The sequence below is a fragment of the Martes martes genome (assembly GCF_963455335.1).
Source record: "Martes martes genome assembly, chromosome: 2".
NCBI lineage: Eukaryota > Metazoa > Chordata > Mammalia > Carnivora > Mustelidae > Martes > Martes martes.
Genome location: NC_137889.1, coordinates 6,907,477 through 6,926,648, shown reverse-complemented (window position 1 = coordinate 6,926,648; position 19,172 = coordinate 6,907,477). Strand labels below are relative to the sequence as shown.

The 19,172-nt window shown below is 43.4% G+C and overlaps 1 protein-coding gene across 1 annotated transcript; it reads left to right on the top strand.

The window, feature by feature from the left end:
- Positions 1 to 15,735: 15,735 nt before the first annotated feature.
- LOC308338449 (beta-defensin 15-like) lies at positions 15,736 to 18,345 on the top strand (the record flags this gene model as incomplete). Its single annotated transcript, XM_080796485.1, has 2 exons — positions 15,736 to 15,784; positions 18,194 to 18,345. 2 exons carry the CDS (start codon positions 15,736 to 15,738, stop codon positions 18,343 to 18,345), a joined length of 201 nt encoding a protein of 66 aa, XP_080652611.1.
- Positions 18,346 to 19,172: the final 827 nt, after the last annotated feature.

Genomic DNA, 19,172 nt, shown 5'->3' with positions numbered 1-19,172 from the left:
ATATGTTATGGGAATAGCTTTCATTCAAATGTGGGTTGGGGAACTATTTATGTTTATTTATGTTACCAAGAAATTTGAATCTTATTCTAAAATCAAAGGGAAGTTATTGAAGGATTTTAAGTAGGGGGGGTTATTTGAAAGATTAAAACTCAAACAAGGTGTTCCATTTCAAATAAAGCAAAGTGAGCACCTAACAGGTGGACCCTCCCACTGGTAACAAGTAAAACTTTGGGGGAAGAAATTACCTGAAGAATATGAAAGCTGAAACAAATACAAGAATATTTTATTTTATTTTATTTTTCAAAGATTTTATTTATTTATTTAACAGAGGTCACAAGTAGGCAGAGAGGCAGGCAGAGAAAGAGGGGGAAGCAGGCTCCCAGCTGAGCAGAGAGCCTGATGTGGGGCTTGGTCCCAGGACCCTGAGATCATGACCTGAGCTGAAAGCAGAGGCTTAACCCACTCAGCCACCCAGGGGCCCCACAAGAATATTTTAGAAAAAAGTCAAAACTTGGAAAAATGAAACAGCACAGAGTATGTTCTCTCTGGTTGCAATGTGGTGTGGAAACCTTAACTCAAAACAAACAAAAATAGCTATCCTCTTTCTAAACTAAGAACACAAGGTCAGAGCCAAGGGAGACTGCACCTGTTGAAAATGAAGACCCAGAGAAGGGAGTTTAGGTTCTATATGTAAACTCTGCCCATGACTTTAGCTAGCCCTTGAGCCATGCTTGCACCTAGTTAAGGTAAAACAAAATGACAAACACACAAACACCGCTGAGATTTGAACTGCTACCCTACAGACAAGGTAATATTTGCAAATTGAGTTTAATAAAGTCACTTTCCTGTTAAAACAAAAACATCAGGGCACCTGGGTGGCTCAGTCAGTTAAACATCTGCCTTCAGCTCAGGTCATGATCCTGGTGCCCTCGGATCGAGTCTCACATGGGGCTCCCTGCTCAGCAGGGAGTCTGCTTCTCTGACTCCCTCTGCCCCTTCCCCCTGCTTGTTCTCTCTCTCCCTCTCTTTCAAACAAACAAATAAAATCTCTTTTTAAAAAATCTTTTAAAAAAGATTAAAAAAAAGAGAGAGAGATTTTATTTATTTATTTGACAGAGAGAAACACAGCGACAGAGGGAACACAGCAGAGAGAGTGGGAGAGGGAGAAGCAGATTTCCCGCTAAGCAGGGAGCCCGATGCGGGGCTCCATCCCAGGACCCTGGAATTGTGACCTGAGCCGAAGGCAGACGCTTAATGACTGAACCAACCAGGTGCCACTAAAATCTTTTTTAAAAAAACAACTTTTACAACATCAACATTCTTCTGAGGATGCAGCAACATCACATTTCCTCTTCAACATTTAGAGTGGCCCGGACATCAATGATGTTGAAGTAATCAGACAAGGACTTTAATATACCTATTTCAATCAATTTTAAACATGCAAGATCTCATTAAAGAACAGAAAATATAAAGATACTTTGAGACTAAAAAATACAATATCTGAAAAAAATTAACTGAATAGATTTGATAACATAGAAAATGTGACAGGATCATGAGTCACTGAATCAATAAAAATTATGAGATCTGTAGATCAGAGAGAAAAAAGATTGAGAAACACAGGCCTTTGAGGGCCTGAGGGATAATATCAAAGACAGGTAATTGAAGTCCCAGAATAAGGAGAGAAACATAATGGGGTAAAATTAGTTCAAGGAAATAAAGGCTGAAAACTCCCAAATTTGGTGAAAGACAAATTGACCAAACCAGGAAGTCTGCAAATTGCCAAGAATATAAATACCATGCTGAGGCAAATTATGGTCAAACTTCTGAAACCCAGAAAAGGGAGAAAATCGTGAAAACATCCAGAGAAGAATAACACTTTCAGTTCAGGGAAACAATGATTGAGTTACCATTGGCTTCTGCTCAGAAACATCAGAAACAAAAGAGGTCAGGTGACCATTGATGCTCCTTGCAGCGCAGAAGGAAAACAGGCACAACACTGTGGGCTCCAAACTCCATCTGCAGGAAAAAGTCCTTTAAAAAAGGGTAACGGAGTGATTGGCATTAAGGAGGGCAGGTGTGATGATGCGTACTGGGTGTTAATATGCAACTAATGAATCGGTGAACACTCCATCAAAAACTAATGATGTACTAGTACTAGGCTGGTTGAACATAATAAAAGAAGAAAAGGGGAAGATAAACTAAACATTTTTTCAGGGCAAAGAAAATGAAAATAATTTTTTCTCTAGCAGAGATTCCCTACAGGAATACTGTAAAAGGAAATTCTGTAAAAAAAAAAAGAAAACAAAACAAAGGGAAATGCCAAAAGGAAATTTGATTTTCAAGAAGAATGAAACACATCAGAAATGATAAATATCAGAGTAAGTGTTTAAAAAGTACCTTGTCTTTTAATGTATTTGAAATATATGTGATGTCTTAATGCAAAAACTGTAACATTGCCTTGTGGGTTATAATGTATGTGGTGGTGATCCACACAGAAAATACAGTAAAAAGGACTATTATGAGAATGAATGAGAAATACATCTACCTATACAATTACAAGGCTTCCAAACTTTAAATAAGGTAGATTAATATCAACTCTAATTAGATATAAAAAGTTAAGGGTGTCTATTGATATCCCCATTGAAGGCACTAATCATAATAAACACATTATAATGGTAGTTTTGACACAAATACCCCAATAATCTGAAGAAGATAAGAGATAGAGAACAAAGGAAAAACTCAAGGAGAACAAACACACCAGAAATAGTAAATTGATAGACCAACATCTAATTAATCTATCATTATTTATGTAACAATATCAAGGGACTGAACATTCTCCTTAAAAGGTAGAGATAATCAGATAAATTACACAGGAAGACAAAAACGTGTGTTATTTATAAAAGAACTAACTCTGCAAACATTTTTTTCTTTTGAAGTAATTATAGACTCATAATAAGTTGCAAAAATGGAACAGAGAGGTCTTGTGCACCCTTTACCCAGCCTACTCCAAGGGGAACATTGCCCATAATTGTGAATTGTCAAAGCTAGGAAATAAATTGGCCAAGTAAAATCAGACCACAAATTATAAGGAAAGCACTGTAAATATAAAGAGGCACAGAAAGATTGAAAGTAAATGAATGGAAAAACATAAACTATGAAAATATCAAGAGTAAGGAGGCTGGAGTGATAATATTCATTTCAGATTAAAAAAAAGAATATTATCAAATAGAAAGTGGGATGTTGGGTAACATGTTTACACATTAACTGATTGAATTAAAGGACGAAACAGGTCTATGCTCTAAGTAGAAGATTTTGATTTCACTCTTCTCAGCAAAGGGTAGAACCAAAAGTAGTAAACACGTTTGACTTACTTAAACAGTCCTATCACCACGTTGACTGACTTAATATTTACAGTCGACACAGCATAAAGCAACAGCAAAATACACATACACATTTTTTCAAGTACATACGATACATTCATCCAAATAGATCACACGCTAGGTCATAAAACATTTATATTTTTGTGGAATTATCGATTTCTCCCTTCAATGTGTCAGTTCTCATTTTTCATGTATTTTGTGGTTCTGGTGAGGTTTATACACACTTATCACGGTCACGTCTCCTTGAGGGGTTGATGCGCCTATCACTGTACAATGTTCTCTTGTTTCTAACTCTGTGTTCTCTCATTCTTCAACTTTTGACCTCTTCATTTCCTTGAACACAGCATATAGTTGGATCTTTAAAAAAAAAAAAAAAATCTCCAGTCTGCAAGGCTATAATGGGAGTGTTTAAATCCATTTGCGTTTTATGCCACAATCGATGAGGTAGGATTTATATGTGCCATTTGCTATTTGTTTTCTTATTTATTCATTTAGAAAGAGAGAGCTTCAGGGTGGGGAGACAGACAGAGGGAGAGAGAGAATCCCAAGCAAGCTCCACATCAAGCGTGGAGCCCGAGGCGGGGCTCGATCTTATGACCCTGAGATCATGACCAGAGCTGAAATCAAGAGTCAGATGCTGAACCGACTAAGCCACCTAGCTATCCCCTGCTATTTGTTTTCTAAATGTTATTTCTTTCCCTCCCACTCCTGCCTTACTGTCTTCTTTTGTGTTAAATAGATGTTTTTTTGAGGAACCATTTGAATTCCTTTGTCATTTATGGTGCTATGTATGTTTGAGTTCTATTATAAATGACTTGGGGGTTTGCAATCAGTTTTAAACAATCTAGTTTGGATTAATACTAACTCCATTCCAATGGTGAACAAAACGTTACTCCGTATAGCTTGGTTTTTCTCCCCTTTCTTTTCTGCTGTTGGGAAGAAGTTGGAGTTTTGAAGTACAAGAGACATTCTGGCTGGCCTTGAGGGAGAAAGCTGCCTGTTTATGGAAAGAGCCACAGGGCAGGGAACGCAAGGCAGCTTCTTCGAGCTCAGGACAGCCCCCAGCCCCCAGCCTGCAGGGAGACAGCCGCCCACCACAGGCCTACAATGGCAAGTGACAGAATTTTCCTGACAGTCCTGGGGGCGGGGGTGGGGGTGGTGGTGCAAGGGGATCTCTTGCCTCAGATTAGATCAAAGTCCCAGATGACCCCATGCCACTAAGTCCCCGGGGTAGGGGAAACCCTGAGTCGGGGTGCAGCTACACCATGCCTAGACTTGGGACACACAGAAGTGTGAGAGAATGAGTGGTGTTTTTAAGCAGCTAATTTTGTGGTACTTTTTGACACAGTGACAGAAATAAGTGCAAGAGTATTCCAAGGTAGATCTCCCTTTGGGGAACACACGGGTATGTTCTTTTGAGACTCCTGTGTGGCCCACGGCATTGGACAATTTCCTCAATGGTTGATGTTCTTTCTGGACCGTCTTAGGACTCTCCCTCCGCCCCTCACCTCCCAGGGCTGTATCCTAAAACCACTTAATGCTGAGTCCCTTTGTTTTAGCAGGCCACAGTATTTGGAAATTTTCCCTATAGGATGGTTTCAGCCCAGTGACCTTGTGTAGCATTCTCTTGGTCTGTGAGAGCCATGCCTCTTTTGCTCTGCCTAATACGGTAAGTGCAGTCACTCCAGAGCTGGCCTTTCCGTCCGGCCACTGTGGAAGGCTACAGCCACAAGCTCTTCGCCGGCAAACATTTTCAGGTGTGAGCACCACAGGGCGGTGTGTTTGGTTTTCCAAGTACCTCTTGAAATGAAGCCCATTTCATAAGGATTGATGTGAAAGGGTTATTTTCCTCACCTGTCCCCCTTGAGAGCCAGAGTGAGGTCCCAATCATAGCACACCAACCTGTTCTCCAAAGAAATCTGTCCCCTGCCTTCTCTTGTTTTCTCTTATTTTCTCAAGTCACAGGAACAAGACTAAGTGTTTCAGAGCACGTTCTGTGGTCAACTTCTTTGCCGTTCCCGCCTCTGGGGTCCAGTACTTCAGTGGGGAATGTGGGAGAAAATGATACTCAAGGTTTTGTCCTCTGCCATTTGGTAATTGAGCCCAAATGGATCAGTCTTGCTCTACAGGTTCTGCCGTTCCCTTTCAGTTATGGTGAGGGAGTTCTGAAACAGAACCCCAAATGAAGAAGGGAAAATAAACAGTTAGCGTAGTCAGACCAGAGCCACAGTTTCAAAATGAAGGAGGGCAAGTCATGCTACGCAGGAGCAGCATGTAGACTAGAGCGGAGGTACTTCAGGGAAAAACCAGCCGTATCAGTGTCCCTTCTTTCTGACCATTTCCCTCTGACCCTTCCACCATGTAGAAGAGTTTTCCTTCAGAAAACCCCAGAGATCTCCATGAGTTACGGTGGAAATCAACAAACAGAAAGTTAATCTGAAGAAGGCATGGGCAGCCACTTGCCCCCAAAAGTGATGAATTAATAAGAAATTTGTATGAATTTAGACTTTATTATTTTATAGAGAGGATTGAGGGTCTCAGGAAGAAGGGGTGTGGATGAAAATCTCCTAAAAAGAAGCCAATTAAAGAAGAGAGGAGGGAGCAAGAGAAAGAGAGGAGGGGTAATTTGTGAGTCGGCGATCATCTATGGGATTCTGTACAAGGTTATGAGTAAGGGAAATCAGGGCATAGCCACTGGTCCACCTGTCTGCATGACTCTGAGACATGCACTTGAATCCTTCCATAAAGGACACATCAGTTGGATTCCAGGGCGTTTTCAATTTGGAGAATCACAGAATGGAGTGTTTGGAATGAGCAGGGAGTATTTGGTCTCATGGTCCTCTGTAAACCCTCAACAGTACTCTCGCTGTGGAGAACTGAGCAGGAGTAACCCACCCCCGACCCCCCACAGGTAATCACTCACTTGCAGATTCTTTTGTTGTCCCACTGCCCACTTTTCTGAGTTAATTCCTATGAAAATGAGGGAAACACTCTCGGGTTGGCAAAGGGGATGTCTCAGATCTCTTTTGGAGGATAACTGATCCCATCTAAATCGGTCTGACAGTAGAGCCAATGGAAAAGCCCAATCAGTCAGGCTCCAAGCATGAAAACAGCTCCCACACAGGGTAGTTTGATAGAGATGATTTAACATGGAGAGGACGTGATAAAGTGTTGGAAGAGCTGAGCATGCAAAGGGGAGCAACGGGGCAGCCCCGGGGTTAGCCCTAGCTGGAACCCCCACTGCCTGGTGGCTTGGGGAAAAGCAGGAGACCATGGTGTGACCCAGAAGCTAGGACTGGCTACAGGGGCTGTGCCTGCAGCAGCAGGACAGAGGGAGAAGCCAGGACCCAGAAGCAGGGACTTTATTATTGGAGATGGAGCTACTGCCGGAGCAGAGGGTAGGGGAGAGAAACTGGGGCTCTACCTTCTTCCCATCTATCCTCCCACCACACACTCACATTGATGGAAGCCAGCTGGAAGCCAGCAGGCATGGAGAATGTAGTTTGCAGAGAGTAGTGCCAGTTACATAGAGTAGAGCAGGGAAAGGACACAGAGTGTGTCTGAGGGTGAAAAAGAAATGATACAATGCTAATGCAGACGTGAAGCTAAATAACGTCAACCTGCCATGTGAAAACTGAGTGATCAGATTTGAGGAGCTGCTCATAGGATGAATAATTTTGAACTTTATTGTGTGAAGCTACAAATTTGATTTCATAAGGTAGAAGTTATACAGTCAACCATTCATGCATAGACCATGCTGAGCATTTTAAATTAATCTCTGACATTTTCACTTACTGGCAAGAAGAGAAGTACAAAGTTGATGCCATGGACATTAACTGAGTAGGTATGAGTTGCTTAAAAAATACACCATAAGTACTAGAATCAATGACTGACAGTGTGTTGGATAGTATATGGATAATTTCTTGTATGCTATAGAATTGTAATTCTATTAACACAGATGCAGATCCCATTTCTGTTTATCTTTTTGGTTAAAATTATTACATATAGATGGGTACACAAAACATGATAGGGGTGATCACACCTTTTTCTCGGCTCCCAGGCTATGACCTTGAAGAAATGAAAGCTTCTCTGTCTCTCAAATACAAATGGAGATAATATTCTTCAAATACAAATGGAGATTATAAAATCATAAGGTGATCTTGAGCCATATGAAGGAATGTGGGGGAAAGATTTGAAAGCTATAAGGGACTCTACCATTATGTAGTTGTCGTATCTGAGTAGGCTACCAGCTACACACTCAGATCTTGATTTTTCAAGGATTATCTTAAAACATAAGCAAAGAAACAAAACAAAGGGAGAGAGACATGAGAATGATTCTGAGACTCACTCACAGTGTGACGTGGGTAAGGCTCACAACTTCTCTTGTCCTCCCTTGAATATCAAGTCCCCCTTGGGAGGCCAGAAGAGTGCTGACCTGCTTCATTTGATCTTCGGTCGGCAACAGAAGAAGTTCATCCTGCATTGTCCAATAACTTTCTCGTCCTCGGTACACATCCTCCTGCATTTTCCCCGGCCGAGCCAGCACCGCTCACAAGGAGCAAACTCACCTAGGCTGACAAAGAACAGCTGAGACATCTTTCCAGGGACTCCCCAGAGGTGGGGAGAAGGTCAAAAGCCATCAAAAAAAAGTTGAGGGTTTGTATGACTTTGAAGAGTATTTTTAAAGAGCCAGCCCTGATTTTTCAAAGAGCTCTGCTTTCTTCAGGATGGAGGGGGGCAAGAGTTAATGTTGAAGCAAGAGATAGGCACCATCCCTGTTCTCCATGCCTTGCATGGGTCAAAAGTACTGTAGAACCATAAAAATACATCCCTGATACTTCTGCGAAGGTAACAGGTTGAAGGTGGAAAGGCCACCTTGTGGTTTAGAAAGGTCCTCGAAGGTAGAGGTAAAGTTAGGTAAAGGTAGAGGTAGAGGTGGAAGTAGAGGTGGAAGGTAGAGGTAAAGTCAGTGCTGGTTTGAGTCTGGTAATGGTGGTGTGTCCTCAGTAAACTGCCTGGTCTTAGCTTTCTCATTTGTCATATCGACATTCTAGAAATACTTGTCTACACTGTACATTTCTCTAGTGGTCAAATGGGAGTAGTTTATGTGAGAACATTTTGCCAAACACTATGTCTTCCATTAGTTACTTTTGTTGTTGTTACTTTAAACAGAAGCTTTCTTATATGACTGACCACAAAAAATTTTCCAGGGTAAATTTCATGGACCAGGTAGGTAGGGCCTTTGCCAGCCAAGAATCTGTTTGCTGATCCGGTTCTTCAGGGACAACATTTATGTTGTAACCCCTTATTCTCCTTCCTATTAACCACCCTCTTCTCAAGAACCTCAGAACTATGTGGAAGCTTACAGGTTGGTCTCCTACTGCAACCATTCACTGAGCTCCTTGACAGCCCATTTGCCCATCCCCAGTGACTATTTCAGCCTTTATTATGCTCCCTGTCTCACCATGTGCTCCTCCCTCTCACATCATTGCTCAGTAATGCGCCCAGAGTTGGTCCCTTCCTTGGATGCATTCCATACCCTTGATGCTGGATCTCCTGAAGTTGCCCACCTAACTTCCGAACACTAACCCGGCCACTCTTTGTGTTCATGCTGATTGCTGTTTGCATTGTGCGGAAGCTTGCTGGGGGAGTGGGGGCAGCCATGGCTGTCCAGTTGCTTCTATGAAGTCACCATTAGAGTCAGTCTTTGCTCTGGTAAGCCCAGGTCCTCATCACCTGCCTCTTCTGCTTGATGTCATGCACTCCTGATCCTGATAAGAGTCCTGATCCTGAAACAAAGTCCCTGATGACTTGTACTCCAACCTGCTTTGATGAGAGGTGAGGACAGATGCAAGATAACATTCTACGGAAGATGCCTTTCTGCTAGCAGCATTTTATGCCAAAGCTGCTGATAAAATTTATAAAAAAGAACCAATGCTTACTACCCACTCCCCCTCATGACAGTCTAGCCCTACAGTACAATTCAGTGGCTCTGAGGCATCTCCGCTCAATCAGCATATGCAGCCTTGGAACCAGATAGGATATGACTTATGTTGTAATCCTAATCTGACCTACTCTTTGGCGTGCCAGGGATTATCTCTAGAGGCCCATTTGCTGCTAAATTAGAACATGCATTCTCCCACCCATCACCCTGAGGACCCTCTCTGGATGCGTTTATATTCAGGGTTTCTATGCAACGGACAGGGTGATTATTTGTGACGGAATCTGCTCTTTGCAGGCTGTGGACAGTCTGATTGTTCAGTGCTACAGTTTCGTTGAAGATTTTGTATGCCACCTCTGCTCAGGTATTGGTGGGCACTGTTCTACCTGACCGAGAATCAGAGAATTAAAACTTTGTGACCCTGGCGTCCTGAGTTGGAAGCCTAGCTTACCACTTATCATTGTGTCACCTAGGCAAAATGACTGAACGTCGCCTCTATGTCTCAGCTTCCCCATCTTCTATAAGGTGGCGGTTAAAATAGTACCCACGTCATAGGGATGTTTGAAGATTAAATGACATAATCCACATAAGGTTAACAGACTGTCTGGCACATAGTCGGCACTCAGTGACTAGTAATCATCTGAATTTTTTTTCTCGCTCCACAATTCTGTCTAAACACTTTTATTTTTTTTTAATTTTTATTTAATTATTTTGACAGGCAGAGATCACAAGTAGGCAGAGAGGCAGGCAGAGAGAGAGAGGGAGAAGCAGGCTCCCCGCTGAGCAGAGAGCCCGACATGGGGCTCGATCCCAGAACCCTGGGATCACGACCTGAGCCGAAGGCAGAGGCCTTAACCCACTGAGCCACCCAGGTGCCCCTGTCTAAACACTTTTAAATTCTGTTTGCAATTACCCAGGGGTATTTCTTTCCGTTCTGTTTATAATATGCTTTCTTCCCGTAGGAGATGAGTGCACAAACAGAGATCGGGGGCTCTCCACTCTTCACAGCTCTTCTGTGATGGTGACGAGATTGCACTTTATTTGATCCTTCCTAGATTAGTACCATAGTTTGGAACACATTTTGCTGGGTTTGGGAGCAGAGCCTATAGGAGACAGATGAGGATGTTCTCCGAGCAGTCAGTGCTCATTGGCTGGTATAAGCATATCCTCTAATCTTGCTTTTATGAACACCATGAGCTAATGACACTAGCCACCAGGTCCAAATCCCTATGGCCAGAATTCCATTGCAGTAACAGAGATTTCTCTGTGAGATGAAAATCCAAGCAAGAGAAGACAGACACAGAAATCTGGGATTTCAGGCAACTCTATTCTCACTATCATTTCCATCACTCCTTGTCGCCGGAAGTCAGAGGGAGCTGACAGGCCAGAGGACCTATAAGTAGAAATTATACACAAGGGATTCAACTTACCTCCTGGAAGTGGCTCAGAATACTCCAGTCCTGCCTGGCACCCTAAATTCAAAACAACACATTTTGGATATTAAAATCAGTGCAGGAAATAATGTTGTATAAAACAGTATTTCCATCTCCACACATCTGCTGTCAAAGGACAGCAGATCACAGAGACCGTATCTTTGCTCTACTTCTGAAGGTCAGCCCTCCCAGTAACCAGTAAGAAGTTTTTAAAAGGCGGGGGGAGGGTAGTGGTTTGCTTAGAAAATGCTGCTGCAGAGTCAAGAAGATCCCATGAGACGCTCAGAGGGGAGCCGACCATTACTCTCAATTTTACGATGGTCTATGGAAGAGCCTCAGGCTTTATGATCTGCATTCTTCACCATTCCATCCTTTTGCAATTACCTGATAGAAATTGAGCCAAAATGAAAAAGGCAAAGACAAAAGAAGACATCTTTCTGCTTAGGGTCATCTCTGAGGGATGGCTCTTCAGAGCAGAGGTTTGGGGCCTCTCTGAGAAGACAGGAGGCTCACTTATATTTGTAAGTAATGGGGAACGCTCTTGGTCAGTGAAGTGAATCAATAAAGAAAGCACATTTATATGCTCCATTTCCCAGGATCAAGGACGAATATGATAGACAATAACACTTGGTCTTCATAAAGCCTTGTGTTCTGGGAGCTCCGGCCAGGGTAGTACAAGGAACTCGAGGTCAGGGGTTGGAAAACCAGGAGCCACCCCAATCCTCCCGACCCAGCAAGAGGAACCTGCTACTCCCTTTCTCTCTCAGAATTTACCCTTCTCTTCCATTGAATAAGGAGCCACTACAGTTGCAGAGAGACAACGAGTTCTTCAGCCAGCCTCTCAGGGTTGGTGTCAAGCTCTGGTGATTATGGGGATGTGTTTGGAACACAGGGAAGGCTTGGAAGGAGGCCTGGTGCCCTCTAAGAGCCCAAGAAGCAGGCTCTGTTCCTTCCCCGGCTCTCATTTGTACTACCTGTCGATGTCCCCAGGAGCAAGGGGGTGGCTGTCATTTCGCCAAGTGAGCTCTGAATCCCTGATCCTGTAACAATGTCGCCTAGCAGCCCGAAGGCATAATTACTATATCCTTTGGGCATCAAAATCAACACTTATATCACCAAATAAGTCCTGTATTATTGCTTGTGCTTATGGAAGGCTCTGTTCTTCACTTTGGGAAGGCGATAGGAGCACTGAACCAGGCAGGCTACAGTCAGGTCGGTTTAGCAAGTACGTGACCCGGGCAGGTTGCTTACTTGGTTAAACCTGTTTCTAAGTCTTAATATGGGGTTGTAATAAAGATACGTACTTCATAGGATATTTAAAAGGACTTACTGAACTGAGCATCAAGGGGCTATCAGATCCCAGGCTTGGACTGAGTGCAGATGTACCTAGCAATGGGATGGGGGTGTCTCAGGGATAACAGTGCCATGGTGTAGGCGGGGAATCTTGGCAGGAGGAGGCCTCTCCCCAGACCCCAATTCAATACCAATTGCCTCCCAGCACAGACACTGAGATATCCTTGGAGAGCTGATCACCATGGGTGACCATAGGTGGGAGTGGCAGACTCATGGAGGAAACACACCTGGCTTGACTCTCTTCAGTGAGGCACAGCAGTCCTGTGGCAGGTGGCCTGGGAGGGCAACCCAGCAGATGCTGGACTATACAGAGATATGCAGTGTCAACGAGCAGATCCCCGGGCACCTGTGAGGGTCTATAAGTGTCCTGTAAGTACTCTTGTGCCTGAGGAATTGTGATATTAAATAGCAAAGAAAAATATCTATGACAATAAAGAAGATGTGGTGTATATATATATATATATATATATATATATATATATACATACAATGGAATACTATGCAGCCATCAAAAGAAATGAAATCTTGACATTTGCGGCGACATGGATAGAACTAGAGGGTATTACGCTTAGCGAAATAAGTCAATCGGAGAAAGACAACTATCATATGATCTCCCTGATATGAGGAAGTGGAGATGCAACGTGGGGGGCTTGGGCGGTAGGAAAAGAATAAATGAAACAGGATGGGATCGGGAGGGAAACAAACCATAAGAGACTCCTAATCTTACAAAACAAACTGAGGGTTGCGGTGGGGAGGAGGGTCGGGAGAGGGTGGTGGGGTTATGGACATTGGGGAGGGTATGTGCTATGGTGAGTGCTGTGAAGTGTGTAAACCTGGCGATTCACAGACCTGTACCCCTGGGGCTAATAATATATTATATGTTCATTAAAAAATTAAAAAATTATAAAAAGAAAAGGAAAATCATAAGAGAAAAAAAATCTATGACAGAGGAACTCAGTGCCTTTAATGGCACCTTTTTCCTGTTTCCTGAACATGGGCACTCGTATTTTTATTATGTGCTTGGGCCAGCATATTATGTAGCTGGTCCTGACCTGGAGTGAAGGTCTAAATAAGAAGACTCTTGCAGCTCTCAAATTAAAGGGTTGGTCCTTGTCATAGGGATCTCAAGACCTCCTTGCTACATCAGTGGGCCAATGAGGTGGTCCCTCTGTATAGTGGTCCCTATGGTGCTCACTTCTACAGCTCAAAGCGCCCTGCTCCAAGCTCAAATTCTTCCATACCTGAGTGCTTCAAGTATGGTGCAACTAAACATTTGTTTAGCCGTTTAAAGCCCGCCTGCTTTGTGTGCCCCCCAAAGTGCCCCCAACACCTGCTAACATAGACACGACAAAGCCCATAGCGGTAAGACTCCAAATTGCGGCGCCCGCCTGAGAGCTGTGATCCCAAGACTCCCCACCTTGCGGCTGAGATGTATCATCTAGACACGTGAGCCTTTCTCTGGTGCCCCTCTCCTCCAGAAGTTCCCTTCCCCTTTCAGGGGGTGCATCATGCTGCCATCTCCGGCAGGGCGTTCCCCCATGCAGCCCTGTCCAGGTGCCACCTGATGCCACCTCTCTTCTTTGAGCACCTCCCACACCCTGGAACTCATCACCCTCCAGACCTCAGAATTCACCCCCTCAGAGACGTCTGTCCTCTCCACAGTGAGGTGTGAATGGGCCGGCTCTTAGCCCTTCGGGGAGCGGGTGGCTCTTTGGAGTGCTCAGACAAGATTACACATGCTGTGGCTGAACAGCTGTGTCCTCCTGACATTCAGGTGGAAACCCAATCCCCACAGTGATGGGATTTGGAGGTGAGCCTTTGAAATGTGATTAGGTTAACAGCCCTCGTGAATGGGATTATTGCCTAATAAAAGGATGCCCAGAGAGCTCCCTGTCCCCATCCTCCAAGGGAGGGCACAGCGAGAAGTCCTCTGCAGCCCAGAAGAGGGCCCTCATCAGCAGCTGGTCATGCTGGCGCTCAGTCTTGTATCTCCAGCCTCCAGAACTATGAGAAATGAATATTTGTTGTTTATAAACCACTGCATCTGTGGCATTTTGTGATGGCAGCTCAAAGGGACTGAGACATTATCTGAATTTAGAGGAGAAGCCATGTGAAATCCTACCACCACATGGGGTTCCCATCACTTTAGTAACGTTCGTTTGTGTCAAAGGGTCCAACTCTGATTCCCTTAAGTTTGCAACCTTCACTTCCTGATGAAACAGACCAGCCTTAAGAAGCAGAGATAAATGACATAATGGGGTAATAAAGAAGACCGATGAGACTGTGGGTGTCACTTTAAGATGTTTGGAAGTTTGTCTTTTTTTATGGATTTAAATCATTTTAATTGAAAAAATAAAATAATTTTAATTGTGGATTGGAAGGGAGTAGAGAAAAGTTAAAAATGTGTCCCTTTTCTCAGAGTTATTTATGTTTTCGATCATTTGTTGATATCAGTGTGGCACAAGGAAGTGAATGGAGGGTCTTGTCCAGATCTCATACAAAAACCATGTTTTCAATAACACAACAGGCATCTATTGCTTTTCGAGAGTTTATGATTATTTTAACAAACGCTTCTAAGGTATTTCAACTTTTAGTGGCAATAATAATGGGGAGTGATCATGAGGGAGGCTCATCTCCCCAATGTTGCATTAAAGAGAGGTATTCCACCGGGGGGAAGAATTAAAGTGGATAATTCAGGTCTTTCTCCCCACCCACTTAGTTGATTGACTGCAGATTAGGAAAAAAGAGGTAACAAAATTAGTGGGAGTCTGTGAAATTCAGAGTGTATAGCTATTTGATATATATATACATATATAGTCATAGTCAAATATCGCATAAGCTCAGAACTGTCTGGGGAGCTGTTTGAGGATAAAACAAGATAATGTGTGAAACAATAAGTGTGTAGCACTTATTTTTAAGATTTATTTATTTATCTGAGAGAGAATGAGGGAGAGAGAGATGAAGGGTAGAGGGAGAGGAAAGAGAAAGAATCACAAGCAGGCTCCCCATTGAGTGCAGAGCCTGATGCAGGGCTGGATCCTGGGACCCTGAGATCATGGCTTGAGCAGAAATCAAGAACCACTCAACCAGCTGAGCCACCCAGGTGCCCCTGTGTATCAATTAAAAAAAATAATAATAAAAACATAACCTTTGGTAGAGCAACTTGCCAAATGTACACAGCTCCTACATATCAGAGCTGGAATTCAGACCCCACTAATTCCATTATGATGTTATTTACTTACTCTCATTTTACATATGAGTGAACCGAAGCTATGAAGGAGCATAGGCAGGATTAGAAACCCAAACTGCCAGGTTCCAGACCTTTTGTTCCCGCTGGTGCATCTATCTATCTATCCTTGGTCATCAGTGCACCCTCTACTCTGTTTTTCCTTCTTCCCCATTGTCCTTCTTGGGAACTTTCCAGAATCAGAAAAACAATGAGCCACAGACTGCCACCCACTGAGATGTGTGGGCTTCCCTCAGGGGAGCATGGACAGACCCTCATTTCTGACATGCCTCGTTGATCAAGATGTTCTTTGGTTTAGAGAAACGTATAAATGTGGGTGTTTTTCTTTTTTTAAAATTTTTATCATGGACACTGTGCTGATCTTTCAAGACCCTGCGAGTCATGAGGACGTTCCTCTTTCTCTTTGCTCTTCTCTTCCTTCTGGCCCCAGGTAAAATCAATGTCTTTGCAGGGAAGGTTATAGAGGTGGTGGCCCAGAGACAGGGTCTGCTTCAGTGAGCACCTGGGTGTGCTCAGCTCGGTGACCCTGCTGGGGAACATTTGCTGCAGGAGGTGACTATCCCCTAATGCCTTTTCTGTAAATCCCTTGCATTTTTCATTATTGTCTAGGATGGGGTATCACAGGGTTGAAGAACAAAAGATATGCCAGGAAAGATGCCCTTTGGTCCCCAGGGCCATGCTCATTAACAAAAGCAAAAATTGGGGGAAAAAATATAAAAACAAGCGTAGGCATCAGTGGATCTTAAAAAAAATAATTGTGATAGAGATGGGACAGATAAGGAAAAGAGCCAGAAAAGGAGTACTGGACAAGAAAGGGATGGAGGTCAGACACTGTGGTCGTGCCAGTCATGGCACAGGTCAAACAGTACCCTGAAATTGTCACTCCTTCGCCACAATCCATGAGGCTGGGTCCTGTGACAAATGGCTCACACCAAAGTGCAAGGAGTTCTCCAATGCCAAGTCCTTTAAGGAAACTCTGTCCTATTTTTTTTTTTTTAAGTAGGCCAATCCTGGGCTTGAACTCAGGACCCTGAGATCCAGACCTGAGGTGAGATCAAGAGTCGGTTGCTTGACTGACTGAACCACTAGACACCTCAGCTGTGTCCTCCTTCTAATGTAGTGATGTTCAGAGCAACTCTTTTGGCCTGGAAGGCCTGTTTTACATATATTTTTCAGATACAGAAACTGGGCCTCAGCTGGGTGAGGCAGCCTCGAGGAGTCCTACAGATAAGCGGGAATGAAGTCAGGACCTGAGAGCCCATATCAGGTCTCTCATCACACTCTTGTGCTCCTGGGAGCCATCAATGCCATCAATGGCTCCCATCAGATTAAAGTCCAAGACCAGACTCATCCCAGTTTCCAGCGAGCTGAAGAAAGGGCTTTTTAGAGCCTACAGTGAGTCCAAGTGGGTGCCAGATGCCACTGATGTCCCCTTAGGAGGCTAGGAATTCTCACACCTGCCGTATATGTGGCTGGTCTTTTTTGCAATAAGACTGTGTGAGTAGATTCTGTGCCAGATATATAGGGATCCAAGACCTATGGTGATCTGTTCACTCCACTGGCCTCGAGGTACACATTGGAAAGTGACCAAGGCCCCCTTTTCAGACCAGTCAGACCTATTATATACTTAGTCGATACAATATGTGAACATGTAATATGGAATTATCTAATAAAAGCAAATGGAGCTGACCTCTTACTATGCCAAATGCACACACACAGGGTTCCATTGACCTCTAGATGGGTGCACGTGATGATCCATTTGAAGGCTTGTACACACAGGTGCTCCCTCCCTTTGCGGGGGCTTTCTGGTTTTGGATCATTGCTGTCATTTGGATGTAGTACAAGAGTGAGGTCCAGCACCTCCAGCCTGTGATGACCTTACAACACTAGGAGGGCAGTTAGAGGCCCCTGCAGTGGGAGACACAGTTCCCCGAGCTTTGAAACATTGGAGTACATGTACTTACAAATTCAGTGCTGATGCTAGAAATGGTTAAGCACATGCTGGTATCATTCCACCTGGTTTTAGTTTTACACATACATGGATCAGCCACCTCTGTATGTTGACGTCAGTTTCAATTTGTGTACATCTGACGCTGTCCTTACATATCATTATGCATGCATGTACGTACATACCTTAGGTTAAACTCTAAAGTATTATTTCTGATAGGATGCGCGTCTCTCCTTCACCTGAAGTGGGCTTGTCTTATGATTGCTGCTGCTAGAGTGCTACGGCCAGAGCTGGTGTTCTGTGCAGGGTAGACAAGAGGAGTCTTGGAAAGCCGCTCCCAGCATCCGCCCTTGCCTGCTCTTGAACAGATTTTGCAAAATGTGGAAAAGAAATTGGATTGAGCCTTTCTAAGCAATCTTTTTCCTGCCACCCACAACAGTAAATGTTTCCCTTTCTGTATATTTATCCTCATTTACTCCGGTCTTGTACCATCTCCCCAGCCTCAGACCTGCCCTGCTCTCACCAGGGAGCACTTTGACAGTGAGCTGGGGAGTTACTCACCCTGGAGGGGTTTACAGGAACAAGGTGATCATGACCCCAGCAGTTTCTGGTAAAAGAACAAAAGCTTCTGCTTCTCAAATCCCCCATACAGCTTAACCCCAAATGCCAGAACACGAATCTGTTCTTCCTGGTCTTTAATTAAAAAAAAAAAAACAAAAAAAAAACAGAAAAATCAAAGAGAAAATAGTTCCCTACCATCTCATCTACTGGCAATGGGAGACACTATGTCAGTTTGTAAAGAAGTCTTTACTAACTGGTTACGTGACCATACCTGGTAACTGGACATATCTGAGAAGAGAATTAATCCAGGTGCCTCTCTCCTTTGTATAGCCAGGAATGCATTTTTTGATGAGAAATGCTTCAAGTTTAATGGGAGATGCGTGAATTCTTGTCTGAAAAATGAAGAACTTGTCGCTCTCTGCCAGAAGTCTCTGAAATGCTGCCTGACACGCCAGCCATGCTTGAAGAGTAAAGATGATTGAACCTGAAAAACTCTGGCTTTCCAGAGCCACAAAAATGACCTAGTTTTGTCTTCTCTTCAGTGAGGAGCCATCTCAATAAAAATAAATGACTGTCTTCTATCAATCTGTCAGTTGTTTCACTTAGAACAGGGAACTGTGAATAGCTAACCTTGGTAGCCTGCCTACTGGCTTCTTTTCCTATAATTTTTTGGTAAGGGGATTTTCCCAAAACCATCTGATATTTCTTTTTAAAGGGGACTGGTAAAAACTATAAGTCAACAAACCTCTAGCTTGCCCTAAGGTGTCAGCCCTCACCACCTGTCGAGATAGATGATAGATAAGTGGATGGTAGAGAAAGGGACATATATTTGTATGGGTAGTTATATTAATGACAAATAGATAGCAGATAGATTTACTTATTAAGGACTCTCATGTGTCATACACACATCAAAATTAATTGTCTTGACCCATGGCTTTCATTGGAGACAGTTAAATACTCCCTATAGATTCGTTCCCTATCCGTAAGTCTGGAATCAAATTTACTGATGGGCAGGGAGACTGTAGGTAGGTATAGTAGTTCTGATGACCGGGTCCTGGTCCCTTTCTATGATTTGCCAATTACTCCCCGACTCTAAGCATTCATATTATCTGCTTCAATTAAGGATTCCTGGTCATGTTCCCAAGGCCTAAGATCGAGCCTTGGTTCCCTGCTGGTTCAGAATTCTTGCCTTGTTTCCCTCTTGATTCTTCAAGGTCAATGTATTTAATCCTGTTGGAATCAACAATCCTTTTTTAAATTTTTTTTTATTTTTTATTGTGTTATGTTAGTCACCATACAGTACGTCATT